Here is a 24,049-nt window from a genome sequence, read left to right as displayed (position 1 = left end):
ACCCTCCTCCGCACAACTCTATCTATAGCCCATGCCTCGCAACCATATAACATTTTTGGAACCACTAGTCCTTCAAACATACCCATTTTTGCTTTCCAAGATAACGTTCTCGACTTCCACACATTCTTCAATGCTCCCAGAACATTCGCCCCCTCCCCCACACTATGATTCACTTCCATTTCCATGGTTCCATCTGCTGCCAAATCCACTCTCAGATATCTAAAACACTTCACTTCCTCCAGTTTTTCTCCATTAAAACTCACCCCAACTGACTTGTCTGTGCTAAGCCTAATAACCTTCTTTTATTCATGTTTATTCTCCATATCCTCCTTTCACACACTGTACCAAACTCACTTACCAACTTCTGCAGTTTCTCTCTTGAATCTGCCATCAGTGCTCTATCATCAGCAAACAACAACTGAATTCCCAGGCCCTTTCATCCCCCTTACACTGCATACTTTCCCCTCTCTCTAAGGCTTTAGCATTTACATTTCCATACCACCCCATCCATAAAGAAATTGGACAGCCCTGGTGACATCATGTACCCCTGCCACAGACTATCCTTCACTTGGAACCATTCCCTCTCCTCCTTTCGTACTTGTACACTTGCCTTACATTTTTCATAAAACCTTTTTCTGATTCTAGCAGCTTTCCTTCTACACCATATATTCTTAAGATATTTCACACGGCATCACTATCACTGCTATAATTTGCTTTCTCCAGCTCTGTGAATGCCTTATACATATCCATCTGTTTCTGTATTTCACATACACATATTCTTAAAGGCAAAACACTTGATCCACACACCCTCTACCACTTCTGAAACCACACTGTGCCTCCCCAACACGATGCTCTGTACGTACCTTCATCCTTTCCATCATTTACCTCCTATACAACTTAAGAGTTATTCTCAACAAGATTGTAACTCTGTGGTTTGAACACTCTGGGAACACTGAAGAATGTATGGAAAGAGAGAAAGTTATCTGGGAGGGCAAAAATGGCTATGTATGAGGGTACAGTAGTCCTAACAACATTATGTGGATGTGAGGTATGGGCTGTAGATAAGGTTGTGTGGAGGACAGTGAATGTGCTGGAAATGAAATGTCAATATGTCATGTGAGGTGCTTTGAATGAGTAAGTAATGAAAGATACATAGGTAGTTGATGGTAAGCAGCCAAAAACCTGGGAGGAGTATTACCAGTACATATTCGCCTTGGCACCAGGAGGGTTAGTGATGGCTGTTTAGTGATCCAGCACTTAAGTGTTTATCAAGTTGCTCTCCAGGTAGCTGTCTTTTCTTTCTGCCTCACCCACATGCAGACTGCTGGCATTCTGTCCACATAAACATACAATCTCTCCTTGTCATACATAATACATGCCAACACTTAATCCATGCAGCTCATTCTTCATAACTAGATTTTCCTGCAGTGAGCACTATGCACTAACTGCCTTTTGGCAAAATGGTTGGAGCAATATATAGTAGTAGGTAGGAATATTCAGGCAGGAGCATTAAGTAGAAACATTACATAAAAGATGTAGGTAGGAATATTAGGGAGGAGCATTACATATACATAGTCAGTAGGAACATTAGGTATAAGCCTCTACAAACACTGTGCTAGAGTTGATCTTTGCCATTGGCCCGTTAATGAGGCACTAAAGGCTAAGCAGCAGCACTATAGTTCACTAGTTACAGTGACTATATTGCTGCAGCCATCCCCCTGAGGGAATTCCAGGTGGGGACAGGCATCAGAGGTATGTATAGTAATCAAAGGGTAAGAGAGATGTGTGGTAATAAAAAAAAAGTGTGACTGAGACAGCTGAAGAGGGTTTGCTGAAACCGTCTGGACATATGGAGAGAATGATTGAGGAATGATTGCCACAGGATATATGTGTCAGAAGTGGAAGGAACAAAGAGAGAAGGAAAACCAAATTGCAGATGGATGGAGTGAAAAAGATTTTGAGCAATCAGGGCCTGAACATGCAGGAGCAAGGAGGGTGTGCACGGGATAGAAGGAATTAGATGTGGTATACTGGGGTCAACATGATGTAAATGGACTGAACCACGACATGTGAAGCATCTGGGGTAAACAATGGAAAAGTCTGTGGGTTCTGGATCTGGATAAGGAGCTCTGGTGTTGGTGCATTACACAAGACAGCTAGAGAAAAGATGTGAGGGAATGTGGCCTTTCTTCATCTGTTCCTGGCACTACCTTCCTAATGCGGAAATGGTAATCAAGTATGAAAAAAATTACAAATACATATACTGGATGACTTATTGATAATTCCATTTATGATGTGCCAAATATAAAAACAGCAGTATCAGACCATGGCACTTACAGAATTCATATGAGTTAGGGTTGTGTATGATGTTCCTCAGGTGCAACCTTGTTCTTTAGGTAGTTGATGGGCCAGGCTAGGAGCCTGGTTCCTTTTAGATACATTCATACATCTTCGCATAATATTCTTTTCTTAATCCCCTGAGGAGGTCGTGGGAAACAGATGAAAGCTTGGGGAGATTTTTCTTTTATTCTTCACTTGAGTTATGACGATTTTGCCAGCCCCATGCTACCACTGTCAATCAACATTAATAAAGTACTCGTATGTCTTTCCATTTTCATGTTTCTTACTACTTTAATTTACTCTCATGCTGCTGAGATATGTAATGTTCATGTGTTTATTTAATCTACTGCTGGTTCTCATTTGAAAAAAAAATGTATTTTCATTTACTCATTTCTTGCCCCTACATACATGTTTGTTGTATGCATACCATCTATCTTATCCCTTTTCATTCCTTATGTTATATCAAATTCTTGAAAAATATAATTCATAAATATCTGAAAAATATAAACATATATCCCTGTACCTTACTAGTAGAAATAATAAATTTTACCAAAACTTGCTGTTGCACCCTCCTGTGCAACAGGAGGGTGGATATGATATGGTATTGTCTGACCATGTTTTGATGCAGTCCTTGATAGCCTTCAAATCTAGAGCCTTTGCCTAAACCTTCATCAGGTATGCTTTCTTTGGCATCTTTTCCCAGTAGATCTGGTATGTAACATTTCTCCTCTATGATTTTTGATGAGTTACACTTTTGCAGACTCTGCAGCTCTACATCTGCTATTGCAGCTTCACCTGACTGAATCACATATCTCAAATCAACACATCTAATAAAACTATGAAGCCAGCCCTGACGAGCAGTAAATATACTTTCATTGACTGCCTTACCTTTTTTCTTCATCAACTCCCCTTGAATTTCAGAGGCTATATTCTTAATCATTCACCGTCATAAGAAACAGCTGCACCCACATTTCTTGCATTCATTTTTTCAGGGCATTCTCCATTTTCATATATAAAGGGGTTCTGAGATGTACTGGCATCTTCAAAATCAATGACTGAGAAAAGGTTTTACTAGATTAGCATTTTTTCTTTTCTCATTGCCATAACAAAGGGGAACTCCTGAAGCGCTAAACCCATACCTTAATACTTTCAGTATCTTGAACTTTTCCTCCAAGGTGAAGGTCTTCCTTACCCTCTTGGCAATTCACTTGTAGTAGTAGTACTTGCTGGATGCTTGTGCAGAGTGGTGACTGGTTCAGGTTTGCAGAAGTGTTAAAACATACAAGTGTCAAATGATGAATCCTCACTCTTTGCATGCTAGCACAGAATTGAACCGGTGGGCCAAGAGGCATGTGCAGCATCAGCATCCACAGTGTGCGGCCAGCTGGGTTCGCACTGTATGGAAGGAATTAAGGTGCTCTGGCTATATGACGATTATCATATCAACTTGAGCTATTCTGCGAAAGTACCATACCAGCAATTTTCTGAAACATAGAACTTTTGCAAAACTAGGCCAAATAAATTTTTTTTCAAAACCATAAGTCACAGGATTAAAGACACTTCACTCTATACTCTCCCACATGGAACTTATAGCAAATTCTAGTTCCATTCTAATAGCTTTTCTCATTTTTCTGGTAAACAAGTTCACATATAGAGCTGAATAAGAGAAAACATTTCTTAAAATTCAACGTAACTTGACTGGTAAAAATATTTGTTACAATATTCTTAACTATGAACATTTATTTTACTTATTTATCTATTAGTAAATAAATAATAAAATAGATATATATTCCTAACTAAGAACATTTCATAATCACAGAAAAACAAATCTACCCAAATTGGCAATCACACTCGAGATCATACAGACTATCACCTGGATACAACACCAAATTCCAATGAACACAAGATTCCATACAACAGTGCTAAATTCCTGAGTCAGCAGTATCAACATATTAAACAGGAACACAAAACATTTCTTTGTCCAGCATTATCAAAACATAATCATTAAAGCTAAGAAAACTAAACCAACTGATAGTATGAATACTTATCTAAATGTAGCAAGTACTCAATATGAACAGTATATTACAGCATTATCATAAAATAATGCAAGACAAGCTGCAGTACATTATGGCTAGCTTTGAGTTCTTGAATATCACATGCATGCTATTGATATTCAAGATCAAATGTCGATAATCTGATGCCAGAGCCATATTCATATGTCTATACAATTCAATACAAAGAAACTAACTGCTTTAAGAACTGGAATATGAATACAAAGAAGCCTAATCTATCCAACAGTTTTCCATACACACACAGTCAATCACTATGCAAAAACATACACCATCAGAATAATGCATTTGTATTAGTCAGACTACCATCTTTCTTAGAATCAGTTCTTTTCTAGCAAAATCAAAGAGAGAAATCATTCCAATAATAAATCTCATGAACACAAAATATTTTGTTAGGCTGCAAGGTGGGAAAAAGCCTTGTAACAGTCTAATGACACCTTATCCCTAATATACACACAAAAATAAATGCCTGACCAACCAGTGGAGCCTACATACTAGCATACAATATGAAGAAAGTAAATCATACATAATTCCAAGCTGTCAAGCTTATGACCAATGCCTACAGCTCTGGAAATGCCATTTCTTTAAAGGTGAACAAAGCTTGCCTTTAATTCATCCAATTCAACATCCAAGTTCTTTTAGATTGCAGAGCCAGTTGATCCACATTCTGCTGCAACTGCTACTGATGCAGCTAAACAAGCTTCAAAATTTCCAAATCTTTTTCTTGTGCCAGAATCAACACCGAAATATCACTCATAGCAGAAGTCCCAGATGTAATTATGATGGTTAGAGAATCAGATACCAGCTTCATTTCCCCCATTCTAATACATTCTGGAAAGGATTTAAGACAAGTTTTATGTTTTAAATAACAGGAATGGAAATCATTCTTCAGCATGTATGTGACACTTTTTATACAGCATCTATCTTTCTTGCAATCTTGAAATATATGCTACTCCAAGTTGGAAAGGATCACAATTTTGTGCATGATCAAGATATTCCTATGAGTCCACGGGGAAAATGAAACATGAAAAGTTCCTAAGTGCACTTTCATGTAATAATCACATCATCAGGGGAGACACAATCACGTTTACCAAATGGCGTCCTAGCTTCGTCTCTTCGATGTATATCAACTGACTGTATATTTCTCTCGTGTCTCCCCTGATGATGTGATTATTACACGAAAGGGCACTTGGGAACTTTTCGTGTTTCATTTTCCCCGTGGACTCATAGGAATGCTACTCCAAAAGGAGACCAATGATGTGTTTTGAGAGTTGGGCATGGATGGTCAGGTGGAAATGCCACTGATCCATGATTCCATCCCAAAAGCTAAACCTGAGGTTTGCCTCAATCTGACTTGATAAAATCTATCTATATTTCTGATGCCTGTTCCCAACTGGAACTCCCTTAAGGGGGTGGTCAAGGCAATAATCTCCATAACAATGAACTCAAGTGCCGATTTTTAGCCTTTAATGCCTCACACTTAACAGGCAGAGGGCAACTCTAGCACAGTGTTTGCAGAGGCTCCAACCTAATGATCCTTCTGACTACTACTACCTAAAGCACCTGCCTATTGTTCCAAGATGGAATTACAAATAATAGGTACAAGAGAAAGAATTCTACCTAAATATTCCCTGTGAGACATAGAAGGTGACTAAAGGGGGCAGGAGCATGGGGCTGGAAACCATCCCTTCTTGTATTTCAACTTCAAAGAGAGGGAAGAGAAGGAGCCAGGCTGGGAGTCCTCATCCTCTTCGAAGACTTAGACTGAGGTGTCTATAAGTACGTGGATATAACTAAGATAAAAAAAAAAAGAGAGGAGAGACAGGTGATATGTTCGAGCAAGAAACATGAATGCTCTGGCTCTGAGTCAAACAAAAGCTCAAGGGTAAATGGAAAGAATGACTTAGAAATGTCTAGGAGTAAAGTCAGGGGTTTCTACGGGGACAACAGTTAAGGAAGAAGTAGCACTACTCCTGAGCAGTTGTGTGAGTGTGATAAAGTGTAAGGAAGTAAATTCTATATGATGTGGGTAAAACTGAAAGTGGATGGCAAGAGATGGCTGATTATTGGTGCTTACGCACCTGGCTATGAGAAGAAAGATCATGAGAGGCAAGTGTTTTGGAAGCAGCTGAGTACGTGTGTCAGTAGTTTTGATGTATGAGACCTGGTATTAGTGATGGGAAGTTTAAATGCGATGGTAAGTAATGTGGCAGTTGAGGATATATTCAGAGTGCATAGGGTATTCAGCATTATTAATGGAAATGGAGTTGTGTACTGAAAGAAGACTAGTGATTGGGAATACTTTGAATAAAAAGAGGAATGTACACAAGTATATGTATGTGGGTAGGAGAAATGGTCAGTGAGCATTATTAGATTTCATATGAATTGATAGGCAAGTAAATGAGAGAAGTTTGGAAGTAAAGTACTGAAAGGGGCAGCTAATGGGAAGTTTGATTACTATCTTGTGAAGAAGAGGGTAAAGATTTGAGGAGGTTTTCAAGAAAAAAGGAACACTGTTGGGAAGAAGAGAGTGGTGAGAGTAAGTGAGCTTGGAAAGGGGACTTGTGTGAAGAAATACCAGGAAAGTTTTAGTGCAGAATGGCAAAAGGTGAGAGCAAATGAAATGAGGGGAGTGGATGAGGAATGGGAGGTATTTTAGTGAAGCAATGATGGTATGTGGCATGCAAAAGGTGGGAGGTAAACAGATTATATAAATATAAAGAGTAGTTAAAGGTGGGATGAGGAAATAAAGCTGCTATGAGAGGAAAGAAAGGCATTTGGGAGTATTTACAGGAAAGGAATTCAAATTATTGGGGATGTATAACAGAAAATGGCAGAAAATCAAAAGGAATATGTAGGGGTTCCAAGGGCAAATGAGAGTTGGTGTGATAGAGTATCATTAAACTTTGGGGAGAATGATGTTTTGGAAGGAGGTAAATGATGTGTGAAAGACAAGAGAACCAATGGAAAATCAGGGAAGAGGCAAAAGGGGGAAGTGATGATAGGTAGTGATGAAGTGAGAATTTTGAAGGATTGTTAAACATGTTTGATGAAAGAATGGCAGATGAAGGGTGTTTTGGTCAGGAGAGTATGCAAGATGAGAGAGTCATGAAGAGTGGTTTGGTGAAGATAGATGAGGTTATGATCCTTGTGTAAGGTGAAATGTGGTACGCCAGTTGGAGTAGAAGGTATTGCAGTTGAATTCATTAAGAAAGGGAGTGACTGTGTTGTTGATTGGTTGGCGAGGATATGCAATGTATGTATGTATGTATGGATCATGGTGAGGTGCCTGAGTAGTAGAATGCATGTACAGTGCCACTATAAAGGCAAAAGGGATAAAGGTGAATGTTCAACCTACAAGGTATAAGTCTCTTGAGTATACCTGTATGTTGTTTTTTTTTTTTTTTTTTTTTTTTTTTTTATACTTTGTCGCTGTCTCCCGCGTTTGCGAGGTAGCGCAAGGAAACAGACGAAAGAAATGGCCCAACCCCCCCATACACATGTACATACACACGTCCACACACACAAATATACATACCTACACAGCTTTCCATGGTTTACCCCGGACGCTTCACATGCCTTGATTCAATCCACTGACAGCACGTCAACCCCTGTATACCACATCACTCCAATTCGCTCTACTTCTTGCCCTCCTTTCACCCTCCTGCATGTTCAGGCCCCGATCACACAAAATCCTTTTCACTCCATCTTTCCACCTCCAATTTGGTCTCCCTCTTCTCCTCGTTCCCTCCACCTCCGTCACATATATCCTCTTGGTCAATCTTTCCTCACTCATTCTCTCCATGTGCCCAAACCATTTCAAAACACCCTCTTCTGCTCTCTCAACCACGCTCTTTTTATTTCCACACATCTCTCTTACCCTTACGTTACTTACTCGATCAAACCACCTCACACCACACATTGTCCTCAAACATCTCATTTCCAGCACATCCATCCTCCTGCGCACAACTCTATCCATAGCCCACGCCTCGCAACCATACAACATTGTTGGAACCACTATTCCTTCAAACATACCCATTTTTGCTTTCCGGGATAATGTTCTCGACTTCCACACATTTTTCAAGGCTCCCAAAATTTTCGCCCCCTCCCCCACCCTATGATCAACTTCCGCTTCCATGGTTCCATCCGCTGACAGATCCACTCCCAGATATCTAAAACACTTCACTTCCTCCAGTTTTTCTCCATTCAAACTCACCTCCCAATTGACTTGACCCTCAACCCTACTGTACCTAATAACCTTGCTCTTATTCACATTTACTCTTAACTTTCTTCTTCCACACACTTTACCAAACTCCGTCACCAGCTTCTGCAGTTTCTCACATGAATCCGCCACCAGCGCTGTATCATCAGCGAACAACAACTGACTCACTTCCCAAGCTCTCTCATCCCCAACAGACTTCATACTTGCCCCTCTTTCCAAAACTCTTGCATTTACCTCCCTAACAACCCCATCCATAAACAAATTAAACAACCATGGAGACATCACACACCCCTGCCGCAAACCTACATTCACTGAGAACCAATCACTTTCCTCTCTTCCTACACGTACACATGCCTTACATCCTCGATAAAAACTTTTCACTGCTTCTAACAACTTGCCTCCCACACCATATATTCTTAATACCTTCCACAGAGCATCTCTATCAACTCTATCATATGCCTTCTCCAGATCCATAAATGCTACATACAAATCCTGTAAGTTGTATGGGAGGGTAATGATTGAGAGGGTGAAGGCATGTACAGAGCATCAGATTGGGGAGGAGCAGTGTGGTTACAGAAGTGGAAGAGGATGTGTGGATTGAGTGTTTGCTTTAAAGAGTGTGTATGAGAAATATTCAGAATAAGAGATGGATTTGTATGTGGCTTTGTGGATCTGGAGAAGGTATATGACAGGGTTGATCAAGATGCTTTGTGAAATGTATTAAGAATATGTGGTGTGAGAGATGAGCTGGTAGAAGCACTGAGAAGTTTTTATCAAAGGTGTAAGGCTTGTGTACAAGTAGGAAGAGAGGAAAGTGAATGGTTCCTAGTGAAGGATAGTCTGCAACAGGGGTGTGTGATGGCACAAAGGTTGTTTCATTTGTTTATGGATGGGGTGGTGAGGGAAGGTAAATGCAAGTCTTGGAAAGAGGAGAAAGTATGCAGCCTGTGGAGGATGAGGGAGCCTGGAAAGTGAGTCAGTTATTGTTTGCTGATGATACAGCACTGGTGGCTGATTTGGGAGAGAAACTGCACAAGTTGGGGACAAAGTTTGCAAGAACATGTGGGAGAAAGTTGAGAGTAATTGTGAATAACAGCAAAGTTATTAGGTTCAGCAGGGTTGATGGATAAGTTAGTTGGGATGTAAGTTTGAATGGAGAAAAATTGTAAGGAAGTGAAGAGTGTTTTAGATATCTGGGAGTAGTCATGGTAGCAAATGGAACCATGGAAGCTGAAGTGTCATAGGGTGGGGAGGGGGGGGGGGGGGGGATTCTGAGAGTACTGAAAAATGTGTGAAAAGAGAGACCATTGTCTGGTAGGGCAAAAATGGGTATGTTTAAAGGAACAGTAGTCCCAACAATATCATATGGCTGCAAAGTATGGGCTATAGACAGGGTTGTGTAGAGGTGGGTAGGTGTGTTGGAAATGAAATATCTGAAGATATGTGATGTGAGATGGTTTGATCGAGTAAGTAATGCAGTTGTGAGAACAGAAAAAGGGTGCATTGAAATGGTATGGACATATGGAGAGAATGAATGATGAAAGGTTGACAAAGAGGGTATATGAGTCAGAAGTGAAGGGAACAAAGAGAATGGGTAGACCAAATTGGTGATGGAAGGATGGAGTGAAAAAGATTTTGAATGATCAGAGCCTGAACATGCAGGAGGGTGAAAGGTGTGTATGGAAAAGAGTGAATTAGAACGATGTGGTATACTGTGGTCAATGTGCTGTCAATGACCTGAACCAGGGATTGTGAAACATTCAGGGCAAACCATGGAAAGGTCTGTGGGGCCTGGATAAGGATAGGGAGCTGTGGTTTTGGTGCATTACCCATGACAGCTCCTGTATGAACTGAGTAAATGTGGCCTTTCTTTATCCATTTCCTGGCACTATCTCTCTGACACTGGGAGAAGCGATCAGTGGTGTGGGAGAAGAGAAGAATTATGTTATTTTTTCTTTCTTTTCATGCATTTGTGCTTTTCTCCTGTGGAGCAGGGTGGTGTCAGGAATGGATGACAGCGAAAAAGTATGAATATGAACATGTGTATATATGTGTATGTATATGTTGCAATAGCTGTGTAACACAGGTGCATGTGATATAGTATTTGCTGATAACCAAATATGTATATGTGTGTGCATGTGCACAAATGTACAGAGCTGCCAAACTTGTCAAACAAAAAAAAAGAACACAGAAAAATAAGGAATTTTGAGAAAAAAAGGTATTTTTGCAAAACAAAACTTACAAACACGTACAGTACAGGCTGCATTTTCAATACAGAAAATCGTGACGTCCAGTGCTCAAGCTGCTATCCCCATTTGTTTACCTACATGTAGATAGTCCACAATTAATCACTTTAAAACCAACAAAGTATCTAGTCAGTAGAGTTTTATTTTCAGTCCTTGAATTAAGTCAACAGAAATTCTAATGTTTGTTTGTCCATACATAATCAGTCCTGGCTATAGAGATTTTTGTTATAAGCAGTGGTTACCTGTTTGCATTTATCAAGAAGCCTTTCACTGAACTTCACTTGATGACAATCACTTTTTTTTTAACACACCCATACACTTTCTGTGTGAGGAAATCTGATAATGTTTGTTTACCAAGACGAGCAAAATTCAGTGAAGTTTTTCTTTGCCAGACATAAAATTCTCTTTCAGCATTGCTGTGAGCAACTGACATGATTGCACATATGATTATGGGAAGATGTACATACTTTTCCTTATAAGAAGACTTGTCTCTTAGTTGTGAAATGGCCACCCACAACTCATCAGCTCCTTGGTCAAGCATACACTTTCAAGCTGATCTACCTGGTAGTAAGCAAATTCAAGTTCAAGCTCATCTATCTGCTCTTCCATGAAGTGGAATTTCTTCACAAAGTAAAGCAATGACGCAAACTATGCATCCATTCTCTTCCTGCATTCTGACTTCTTAAGCACATAACCACATACACAAAGTATTTCCTGACAGATGAGATGAATACTTCCATCTATTTTGATAAGAATACTTTTGTTGAGAGACAGCTTTGTAACATCATTCACCAAGGCGAGATCCTCATCTGGTCATTGATTGCACGTCTCTCTAAAACTGCACTGTTCAGGTGATGGAGACCATGTAATCACTGAGGGCTTCACAAAGCAGAGCAATATCTCTTGTAGGAAGACCTGTAATTTCTCATGTTAAACATGGGTCTTTGAAGCTTTTTCTTGCAGCTCAAGATTGAGCTTGTTGAATATAGGCATGATTTTAAGGAGGAACATACAGTACAGCTTGTTGTAATTATAAGTCTTGTAAGGATCTTACCAGCTTTGTCCACAAAAACACAGTTTGAACTGGAAGACAAACCAGCCTTTTTCCTGCTTGCAATCAATGTAGCTTCAGATGAAGCTCTCCTCTTGTCTACACTGCATGAAGCTGCTATATTACAAGTACCTGATGTATCCCTTTCAGTTAGCGCACTGACACTTGTTTTTGTTCCTGCAAATAATACTCCAATAGATGCAGTCACTGTGTAAACCTTGCCTAATCTTTCTGAGGATGAAGGTACAGATGTCTTCTTAGACAAAGCATGTCCTGCACTGCTGGCTGTGTGAGAAGATAAAGATACAGGTGTCTTCTTAGAAGAAGCCTGTCCTAAACTGTTGGCTGGGTGAGAAGATGAAGGTAGAGATGTTTTCTTAGAGGAAGCCTCCCCTACACTGTTGGCTGAAGGAGAGGACAAAGGCAGACATATCTTGTTTAATGAGGTCTGACCAGCACTGCTCTTTTCCGGGAAAGATGGAGTGACCTTGCTTGTCTTGGCTTGAAGTATGGCACAACTACCACTTGTAGAGACCTTCTGTTTCTGTGACTCCTTTGAAGTGTCATCATCTACATTCCTTCCCTTTCTCACCAAACGTTACTTGTTCTACATCACCTAACCACCCTATCCTTTGTCTGCTGAAGAGTTTTCCATATACTTTTATAGAAACCCTAAGTGGAGTTTTAGATTTTGATATGACCACACTTTTAGTCATCAAAACATTGATTTTAATGCCATATCTTCTCCTCTCCAGACTAGATTACTGATGATTCCTTGCAAATCATTTACAATATGGACAGCAAAACCAAAGTCGACAGAGGTATTGATCAAAACATATCAGAACTTCAAACAAGACCTGGAAAATGTGCAACTATGAGGACAGCTGATTTATTTTTCATTGTTTCTACTGCTCAATACTTAAATCTAGACTAGATCTAGATTTACATTATGAAAAACATCAAATGAAGAAATGGAAGTAAACATATCTGTGGACTCTTGGGCAAGAGTCCTAGTTATGGCTGTTGTTTTGGTTCTTCAGGAGGCAAAATTCAAAGAAAGTGAGCTGTCTGGAAACATGACTCTGAAAATGTCACTCAAGTGATGTAAAGAAGCGAATGCAATATTATAAGCAATTAAAAAGTTAGTCATCAGAGTTTCTGCTCTGATCATTGAGTAATCAGTCCGTTGATGTATCAACTGGCCAATGTCACGATTGCTACCTGTACTTTCCACCATGCTGGTATGTTTTTTTCCTGCTCAGTTGGGGGCTGTAAGTCATTTGCTCCTCCGTGTGCAATGCTAAAATCCAAAGCACAAACTTGACATCATGTGGTAAATTCATCCTTTCTCGATCACACAATGCAGGGCCACTTCCTGGTGTATTCCAATTGAAAAGTCTACTTTTTGCTGTTTGATTTTGTACCCAAAATCAATGTCATGAAGAAGTGACTTCACTTTTCTCCAGCTAACTGTCAACTCACTCAACGAAGCACAGCACAATATGCAATACGAACAATGGCGAGCCAAAACATCAAAACATGAGGACCGTTTACCCACATGGGAGATGGCAGTAACATTTTGACCTCTTCAAACTCTTCCATTATGAATTGGCCATTGTCTAATTGATTTTCCTTAATATATCACGTTTTAAATGATATACATAGACAGGATTTGGCATTTGTAATGGTAATATGAAAATCTTCACTGGTCTGTTAGAGATTAGCCACACTAAATTTTGCAGGAAAGGATCAGTTTTGTACATAGTAGTTCATTTTATCCCATTAATTGATGGTCAAGGCCCAAATAAACTGATGCGATGATGTAATGTGCTGTGGATTTGATTTTTCTAGCAAAATTTTCAGTCACTTTTCATCTATCACTGCTAGAAAATGTCAGTAAATAGATGGAGGGGAACTAGAATTTCTTATCCACTTCTATACATGAAATTTTTCACAACTTTCTGTAGCCTCAGGAGGGCCTGGCATAGGAGTAGGACTACCATGGTTACACAAGCTAAAGATATGATCAAATTGAAGCCTTCTGTGTTGGAAATAAAATTTTTGATTATAATATGAGGCATGAGGTGATTCGATCAAGTACATAATAAATGGATAAGAATGATGCAGGGTAACAAAAAGGAGCATGGCTAAGAGAGCTGAAGAGGACATGCTGAAATGGTTTGGACACATAAAGAAAATGAGCAAGGAGAGGTTGAAAAAGGAGATATATGTGTCAGAGGTAGAGGGACAAGGAGGAGGAGACCAAATGGAGATGGAAGGATGGAGTGAAAAAGATTTTGAGTGGTAAGGGCCTGAAAATGCAGGAGGGTGAATTGTATGCAGAGGATAGAGTGAATTGGAACAATGTGGTATACAAAGGTCAATGTGCTGCCAATGGACTGAATAAGGGCATGAGAAGTAACCACGGGAAACCACGGAAAGGTCTGTGGAACCTGATTATGAATAGGGGGCTGTGGTTTTGGTGCAGTGCATATGACAACTAGAGAATGGAGGTTAACAAATGAGACCTTTGTCCGCTAACATGGGATATCGCAATCAAGTATAAAAAAGTATTTTCACATATCTATTTTCCTTTCCATAATTTGATATAACATAAAGAATGAAAAGGATAAATCATACATTAAGCAGATCCTAAACACTTATATAGGAAGAAGTGATCAATAAATGACATTTAAGAATTTTTGTGGGAAAGAAAACAGAAATGAATTAAATAAACATAAGGACGTTACATGTCTCGAGCGACATGCAAATAAAAGTAATGATAAAAAAGCAAGAAGGAAGGAGGTAGTGACTGGTGGACAACACCGACCAGGGAAGTATATCACCATGACAACCCACATGGGTATCAGGAGGGTTAGTGATGGCTGAATGGTGAGCCAGCACTTCAGCATCTGTCAAGTTGCACTCCTTTGACCCAGGTAGCTGTCTTTTCTTTCTGCCTCACCCACCCATGGATTGCTGGCATTCTATCCACAAACATAACTCTCTTTGTCACACATAACACTTTACAGTGCTTAACTCATACAACTCATTCTTTGTAACTCTAGATTCTCCTGCAACGAGCACTATGAGCTACCCCTGCCTTTTGGCAAAATGGTAGGAGTTATAGATAAAAATTGCAGGTAGGAACAATAAACAAGAGCATCAGGTAGAAACTGTAGGTAGGGTTATGTGTTGGAAGCATTAGGTAGAAGTAGTAGGTTGGAACATTAGGTAAACACACTAAATGCAATTAATTGGAAGGATCATTAGGTAGGAACCTCTGAAAATATTGCGCTAAAGTTGCCCTCTGCCAGTGGCCTGTTAAGAGTGAGGTACTAAAGGCTAAGAAGCACCACTAGAGTTCACCAGGTATTGAGACTTTAGACGTGACCTCCCACTTGAGGCAGTTCCTGAAGGGAAAAGGCATCAGAGATATTGAAAGACATATAGATAGACATATAGATAGTTTTTATCGAGGATGTAAGGCATGTGTACGTGTAGGAAGAGAGGAAAGTGATCGGCTCTCAGTGAATGTAGGTTTGCGGCAGGGGTGTGTGATGTCTCCATGGTTGTTTAATTTGTTTATGGATGGGGTTGTTAGGGAGGTGAATGCAAGAGTTTTGGAAAGAGGGGCAAGTATGCAGTCTGTTGGGGATGAGAGAGCTTGGGAAGTGAGTCAGTTGTTGTTCACTGATGGTACAGCGCTGGTGGCTGATTCATGTGAGAAACTGCAGAAGCTGGTGACTGAGTTTGGTAAAGTGTGTGAAAGAAGAAAGTTAAGAGTAAATGTGAATAAGAGCAGGGTTATTAGGTACAGTAGGGTTGAGGGTCAAGTCAATTGGGAGGTAAGTTTGAATGGAGGAAAACTGGAGGAAGTAAAGTGTTTTAGATATCCGGGAAAGGATCTGGCAGTGGATGGAACCATGGAAGCGGAAGTGAATCATAGGGTGAGGGAGGGGGCGAAAATTCTGAGAGCCTTGAAGAATGTGTGGAAGTCGAGAACATTATCTCGGAAAGCTAAAATGGGTATGTTTGAAGGAATAGTGGTTCCAACAATGTTGTATGGCTGCGAGGTGTGGGCTATGGATAGAGTTGTGCGCAGGAGGGTGGATGTGCTGGAAATGAGATGTTTGAGGACAATATGTGGTGTGAGGTGGTTTGATCGAGTAAGTAATGTAAGGGTAAGAGAGATGTGTGGAAATAAAGAGCGTGGTTGAGAGAGCAGAAGAGGGTGTTTTGAAATGGTTTGGGCACATGGAGAGAATAAGTGAGGAAAGATTGACCAAGAGGATATATGTGTCGGAGGTGGAGGGAACGATGAGAAGTGGGAGACCAAATTGGAGGTGGAAAGATGGAGTGAAAAGGATTATGAGTGATCAGGGCCTGAACATGCAGGAGGGTGAAAGGCATGCAAGGAATAGAGTGGACTGGAATGATGTGGTATACTGGGTCAACGTGCTGTCAATGGATTGAAACAGGGTATGTTACGCGTCTAGGGTAAACCATGGAAAGTCTTGTGGGGCCTGGATGTGGAAAGGGAGCTGCGGTTTTGGTGCATTATACATGACAGCTAGAGACTGAGAGTGAACAAATGTGGCCTTTTTTGTCTTTTCCTAACGCTATCTCAGGCGCATGCAGGGGGAGGAGGTTGTCATTCCATGAGTGGCGGGGTGGCGACGGGAATGAATAAAGGCAGTAAGTATGAATTATGTACATGTGCATATATGTATATACATGTGTGTGTTGGTGGGTTGGGCCATTCTTTCGTCTGTTTCCTTGCGCTAACTCGCTAATGCAGGAGACAGCTACAAAGTATAGTGAAAAGTATAATAAAATACATAATGTTTTGAGTATATGTAATTTTTTTTTGGCCCACAGTTTCCAACCCCTTATTTACATGGAAATGGATGTCATGATATGGCACGATTCATTGGCACATAAACCTTTTAGGTACCTTTCTCATGCCACATTGTGACTCTATTGTTCCATAAAATGGTTCCATGGTTACCAAACTTGCTACAAGCACTAGAGCCTCCCTGGATATTGGCATTTGGTCCACTTCTTCCTCATTTTCAGTTAATATCTTGATAGTCAGCATGTGGACATGACAGGGAACCATTAACCATCAATGTGAAGAAAGGCAATTAACACACTGGCTGCCACACACAATGGATGAAAAAGCTGAGGGCAATAAGGAGTACTCAAAAAAAATATGGTTAACACTCACAGTTGTGGATTTAGTTTTCTTTCAATCTTCCCATCCTCTTTTGCCAATATCTGATCAACTTCATTCTCTGTTACCATACTTTTGATGCTGGATGCCACTTGTTGTGCAGCACTTGACACAATCAATTTTCCATCATTTTGGCTACTATTAGTAATACTGTTCTCTGCCAATGATGCACTGCTACAGCCACCTGTTGAGATGTTACCAACATTGTTAACAAACTTGAGTAATAACCTGAAGTTATTTAGGTTGATTTCACACTTTATAAGTGGCACCTTATCTAAGGAAAATAACATATAATGAGTCAGAAACTTTAAAGACTTACCACCATCATCCAGTAAGTGAAGATAAAGCATGTCCCCATGTTTCAATTTTGATCCTTTAAGGTTTTTCCGCTGAGAAGATAAGAGTTCTGTTTTTCTATCACGAGTAAGATACAAAGCAAAGTTGTAGCTAGGTAAATTAAATGCATCACGGACTTTTTCATGCAAAGATTTTGTGGAGTCTGTGGGATCTGCTTCCACTCGTTTGGTGCCCTCAGCTGACTGAATGCGTATAATCTGAAAAGAAAATAAAGAATCCTTGTAGAGCTTTAACTTAAACACTGCAGGCATTTTCAAACATAAAAATGAATGAATACCAATATGTGAATAAGTTCATGAATATGTTCTTTTACCTGGGAATCCCATGAAGTGGAACCAATGCTACATATAACATAACAATACCAAACTGTGACACACTACAAGGAAAATTCACACCAACGTTGCTACATGAAACTTTTAATCTAAACCATCATCTAATTTCCCAAAAAGACACAAACATGCTCATGAAGCATAACTAAAAAAATCTTGCTCATGAAGCACAACTAAAAAAGTCTTGTTCATGAAGCACAACTAAAAAATCAATCACAAATCAAATACACCCTTTAATAGGACAATTGCAAAAATCCTGCACAAAATCCACCTTTGTCTGTCACTCTATCATCAAACACATTTAACAAGCCTTGAAAATATTCACTCCATCTCCTCACTTCGTAACTACTTGTTATTACCTCCCCATATATACTTATTATACTTGATTACTGTTTTCCGTGACAGCAAGGTAGCACCAGGGAACAGACAAAGAAAGACCCATCCACTCACATACACATACATAATGATATATACACATGCATACATGTATACATATCTACACTTAATTCTTTTAGTTAGCGAGGTAGTGTTAAGAACAGAGGACTGAGCCTTTGAGGAAATACCCTCACTTGGCCCCCTTCTCTGTTCCTTCATTTGGAAAATTAGAGACGGGAAGGGAGAATTTTGAGCCTCCTGCTCCCTCCCCTTTAAGTTGCCTTCTAAGATAATGAGGGAATACATGGGAAGTATTCTTTCTCCCCTAAGCCCTCAACTCCCACAATACTTACCTTTGCATTCAAATCAACCAACACTAATACTTGGTCTCATACACTAAAAATGGTGACACACTCCCTCAGCTGCTCCCAAAACCCTTGCCTCTGATGATCTCTTTTCTCATAAAAAGGTACAGAAGTACCAATAATATAATCACCCATCTCTCGCCATCCACTTTCAGTTTTATTCATATCTATCTATAATTTTTTCCTTACACTCTATCACACCCTCCCACAACTGCTTCTGGTAGTGCTTCTCCTTCCAGCTCTTGCCCTCTCAACAGCCCCTGACTTTACTGCCAAGACGTTTCCAAACCATTCTTCCCCTTTACCTTTGACCTTCATTTCAGTCAGAGCCAGAATATTCAGTTTTCTTTCCTCAAACATACTACCTGTCTTTTCCTCTCTTCTCATCTTGGTTACATCCACACACGTTCAAACACCCCAATCTGAGCCTTCAAGGGGAATTAACACTCCCCACCTGGCTCCTCCTCCTGTTTCCTCTTTTAGAAATTGATATACATCATGTTATATAGAGACTTTCCCCTATTTACAACCTATGCGACTTACGACCATCTGTACATATAACCAGAAAAAATATATAAATCAAAAAATAAAAATGATGAAATATGAACTAAGGAATTTTCAATAAAAGGTAATAAGAAACCACAGAATCATATAATAATAAAAAACAAGATAACCACAATAGAAATTAAGTAGGATAAAAGAATGCTGTACAGGTATACGAATTCTACTAGCTATGTGTCCGACTTACATCCAATTGAAGGTCGGACCAGTCAGTCAGAATGGAACTCGGAAGTATATCAGGAAGGGGGTGTATGTTAGGCAAGTTCAGGTGTCTACATTAATGCTTATCAGATGACTCTGGCACAGACTGATTCTTTTGTCTTCCAACGTCTAAACCCACTATTTACATTATCAACCAAAGGAAAGATCATGGTGGAGATAAGTGGGTTACTATACTTTTTACATATGTAATCATACTGAAAACTTCTTCACAAATGTGGTCTTTAAATGTTCAAAGAGCATATCATTTGAAATCCAAATTCAACAGTATTTTGGGATTATTATCTAACCCCTTGTTTCCCTATCCCTGATGACCTGACTCTAATTAGAGTTGATCAGTAACAAAAGATAGTTGTAAAGGATGCTTGAGCAAAATCTGGAAGGAGAGAAATGGTGGAAGAAAATGTGGAATGGTGTACTTGAGGGAGGAATATAAGGACAGGGGTATGTGGAGTCTCTTTTGTTGTTGCCAACCCCTAGTTGGGAGTTCCAGAAGGGAAAGGGCACTACAAAGATAAAGATCAGAGCAAAATCCCAAACTCATGTATCATTCCTTATAGCAACAACAAAAGTTCCATGAGAAAAACAGACATTAAACCTATAAAAGTGGTGTCTCTATTCTGGACTTTTCACATGACTTTCTCAAGTAAAAAACAATTTCTTTCTTACGAGATAATAAAAAATCACATAAGAATAAGACAACTCAGGAATAAATCATACTGGACTTACCATACATAACCTGGGAGAAATAAAAATAAAAATCCAGAGAGAGTGGATTACTGAGATAGCAGTAGGGGCTTCAAAGTCTAGCGTTGACTTGTTTTGCTACGTGAGTTAGTTGGTCCCACCAACTGGCACATAATGCTCTTTATATAACCAGAAACTTCGCATGCCTGACATATACATAATCTTGTTCTAAAAATGTCATTTTTCAATGTGTACATCGTTCTGTTTCTATTGGGTGCAGTTTCATTTTGACATTCATTGTCAGGTAATGAGTGGTGCTCACTGTTTGGGGAGACCCAAAGACCATTTACATCTATTTCTTCCAAATTCCTTGTGTGGGTATCTAAACTGGAACTTTACCCAAAATTAATGTAATCATGCATCTCGAGAGTTGTCTTAGTTTTCATACCACATTCTGCTATTGCAGAAGAAAAGCTTATACATTCAGTAGTTAGATTTACAGTAGCACTAAATTATAACAAGAAAATTACCGTGAAAATAGTCTAATTTTCCAGAGGCTATGTTAGGTTAAGTGATTATTACACCTCCACCTACAAATGTCATTTATCATGGGTGTATAGAGTATCACACAAAGATGCAAAGCCCCAATTCCCATGAATATATCTATTCAACTTTCTTAAAATTCAATTAAGTTAATCTTCACTTTACAACGTGCTTTAAACTTGGCCAAAAATGTGAATCTACCAGTTATACGTCAGGAGACATATTCCCTTGTCTGATTCATTCCACCCACCCCCTCTGCTCATCCGAATTTGAAAGTACTATGTCTATTATGCTTCGAGTCTTACTAATCAGGTAGAAATATGAGGAAAGAGAAAATGTGAAACCAACAAATTGAAACAACTATACAAAAACTTGAGCCAGCTTGAGAATCTTGGTTCTATTGTACTGCTTCCAACCAACTAGGTTTCTAGTCTGATGCATATATGGTTGGCCACATCAACTTATGTCATTAAAATTGCTTGCAATTTTTATTCGCACCTCAGACTAATTTGAAGTTTACATACCATGGTGGTGATTTTGTTGGTCGCATTCGAGTTGTTTTGCTGTACTATCTGGGCCTCATAAACACCAGGAGTCACAACACACACGAACGATAACTGGAAACAGAAGACAATCGCGATCCACCAACTGGGAAATCAAATACCGTATGTGGACCACCTGCTCAACACTGATCCTCTGTTATAGTTTCAGAATATATATCAGATGCCGGTACGTATCATCTATTGTTGTAGCTTGTGCATGTCATCACAGCATCAGCTGTTGGGCGGGCACATCAAAATCATGACCCACCTCTTCATATCATCGTATAAAAGAAATTGAACATTTCCCATCATGGAAGTACGACGAATATCCAATAAGCCACGAAGCGTCACCAGTTAGTATTACCTGCAAGACCTTACACACTCAGATAAACGTAGATGATAAAATGTGCATTTTCGCCAAACGTTTACTTGTCATAATCATTTATTTTCCCATATGAATATTAGTTGTGGTATTTTCTATATTACTGCAATAATTTAATGTTGGGTCAGATATGATTCTACTTGTAGTGATGTAATGACATTTTTCGCCTTTGTACAAAGGCTTCACACATTCTCTTCAAAATAATAGGTTTTGTAGCATATTTGGAGGATATGATAAAAAGTCTCTAAAGAAGTTACTGCACATAGAAATCCTATCACATCATCAGAGGTTTTGACTTTGTTGAGGTAATATGGCTGTATTGAGGTCGTGACCAGCGATCTGTATGAGGAAACTCGGAATCACATATGCAGGTTAGATTGTGTAACCTAAACACTGCGATCTTCACTGATCTGTGGTATAACATCCTTGTTATACCACAACAACAACTATAATAAAAGAAATGTATCTCAGCATTTGCTGAAATCGGTAATAACACTTTAATGGCGACGACATTACTTGTATTATCTAAATCAAGACTCTTGGAAACACTGGTTGACCCGAACACAAAGCAAAGCAGGACCATGCTGAGCATAGGCATGTGAGATGAAGTCCAATAAATTAAGGGAACGGTAAGGAAGTTCAAGAGTCCATGGTCTAGCCATCTAAGGTAAGGAAGTTCAACAGTCCATGGTCTAGCCATCTAAGGTAAGGAAGTTCAACAGGCCATGGTCAAGCCAACTAAGGTAAGGAAGTTCAATAGAGTCCATGGTTTAGCCATCTAAGGTGAGAAGGTTCAACAGAGTCCATGGTCTAGTCATCTAAGGTAAGGAAGTTTAAGAGTCCATGGGCCAGCCATCTAAGTTAAGGAAGTTCAGCAGAGTCCATGGTCTAGCCATCTAAGGTAAGGAAGTTCAACAAAGACCAAGGTCTAGCGATCTAAGGTAAGGAAGTTCAACAGAGTCCATGGTCTAGCCATCTAAGGTAAGGAAGTTTAAGAGTCCATGGGCCAGCCATCTAAGTTAAGGAAGTTCAACAGAGTCCATGGTCTAGCCATCTAAGGTAAGGAAGTTCAACAAAGACCACGGTCTAGCGATCTAAGGTAAGGAAGTTCAACAGAGTCCATGGTCTAGCCATCTAAGGTAAGGAAGTTCAACAGAGTCCATGGTCTAGCCATCTAAGGTGAGAAGGTTCAACAGAGTCCATGGTCTAGCCATCTAAGGTAAGGAAGTTTAAGAGTCCATGGTCAAGCCATCTAAGGTAAGGAGGTTCAACTGAGTCCATGGTCTAGCCATCTAAGGTAAGGAAGTTCAACAGAGTCCATGGTCTAGCCACCTAAGGTAAGGAAGTTCAACAGTCCATGGTCTAGACATCTAAGGTTATTTATATTTTTTTTATTATACTTTGTCGCCTGTCTCCCGCGTTTGCGAGGTAGCGCAAGGAAACAGACGAAAGAAATGGCCCAACCCCCCCCCCATACACATGTATATACATACGTCCACACACGCAAATATACATACCTACACAGCTTTCCATGGTTTACCCCAGACGCTTCACATGCCTTGATTCAATCCACTGACAGCAGAGGTAAGGAAGTTTAACATAGTCCATGGTCTAGCCATCTAAGGTAAGGAAGTTCAACAGTCCATGGTCTAGCCATCTAAGGTAAGGAAGTTCAACAGTCCATGGTCTAGCCATCTAAAGTAAGGAAATTTAACAGAGTCCATGGTCCACCTATCTAAGGTAAGGAAGTTTAAGAGTCTATGAGACAACTTCAGAACGGCCAATCAAACCATAATCAATTGCACTGTACAAGGGCTTGAAAGAGAATAGATTATATACAGGTGTCTGATTTATTCTTTTTTCTTGTCTGGTCTGTCATCAAAAAAATCCAGAAATGTCGTCTAGATAACTTTTTTGTTAATGCATAAGAGGGTCTGGTTATGTTTAATGTCTCACTGGTATGGAATTGATTTTGTTGAGAATAATCTTGATATCAACAGTACACATTTCATGTTTCTCCTAAACAAGAACCTTAGAGTAACTTTTTCAAATATGGAAATTCTTAAAGATATATTTTTCTCAAGGTATCTAAATTTTTCATGTAAGATGACTTTTTCCATAGCTTTACTATGTCAAGAGCTCTTCATACACAAGACTGACCCATAACGTACACAATTTTCTTTTAATGTGTACTGAAAGATATATACTTTTATGATTTAAATGCTAGAAAATAATCAATGAATTCGCAAGTATCACAGCAAGAAAAGATTGTTTTAAGGGTCTTATATATTTCCATTTGTAATTACTCTCTCTCTCTCTCTCTCTCTATCTATCTATCTATATATATATCACTGGGGATAGGGGAGAAAGAATACTTCCCATGCATTCCCTGCATGTCGTAAAAGCCAACTTAAGAGGACTGAGAGGGGGGCTAGAAACCCTCCCCTCCTTGTATTTCATCTTTCTAAAAGGGGAAACAGAAGGAGTGCTTATCCTCCTCGAAGGTTCAGATTGGGGTGTTTAAA

The 24,049-nt window shown here is 39.5% G+C and overlaps 1 protein-coding gene across 2 annotated transcripts in view; it reads right to left on the bottom strand.

Moving 5' to 3' along the window:
* The window catches only part of Npl4 (nuclear protein localization 4), a 79,704-nt gene extending 58,523 nt beyond the window's left edge, over positions 1–21,181 (bottom strand). For both annotated transcript variants that reach the window (XM_071693491.1, XM_071693492.1), the window contains exons 1-3: positions 21,125–21,181; positions 17,484–17,718; positions 17,159–17,348 (exon numbers count right to left, since the gene is read on the bottom strand). In XM_071693491.1, coding sequence (XP_071549592.1) covers positions 17,159–17,348; positions 17,484–17,718; positions 21,125–21,127 — 428 coding nt within the window. In that variant the 5' untranslated portion in view covers positions 21,128–21,181. The remainder of the gene's footprint in view (positions 1–17,158; positions 17,349–17,483; positions 17,719–21,124) is intronic.
* Between the last annotated feature and the right edge of the window lie 2,868 nt (positions 21,182–24,049).

Source organism: Panulirus ornatus, chromosome 55 (assembly GCF_036320965.1).
Source record: "Panulirus ornatus isolate Po-2019 chromosome 55, ASM3632096v1, whole genome shotgun sequence".
NCBI lineage: Eukaryota > Metazoa > Arthropoda > Malacostraca > Decapoda > Palinuridae > Panulirus > Panulirus ornatus.
This window is presented reverse-complemented; position numbering and strand designations above follow the sequence as displayed.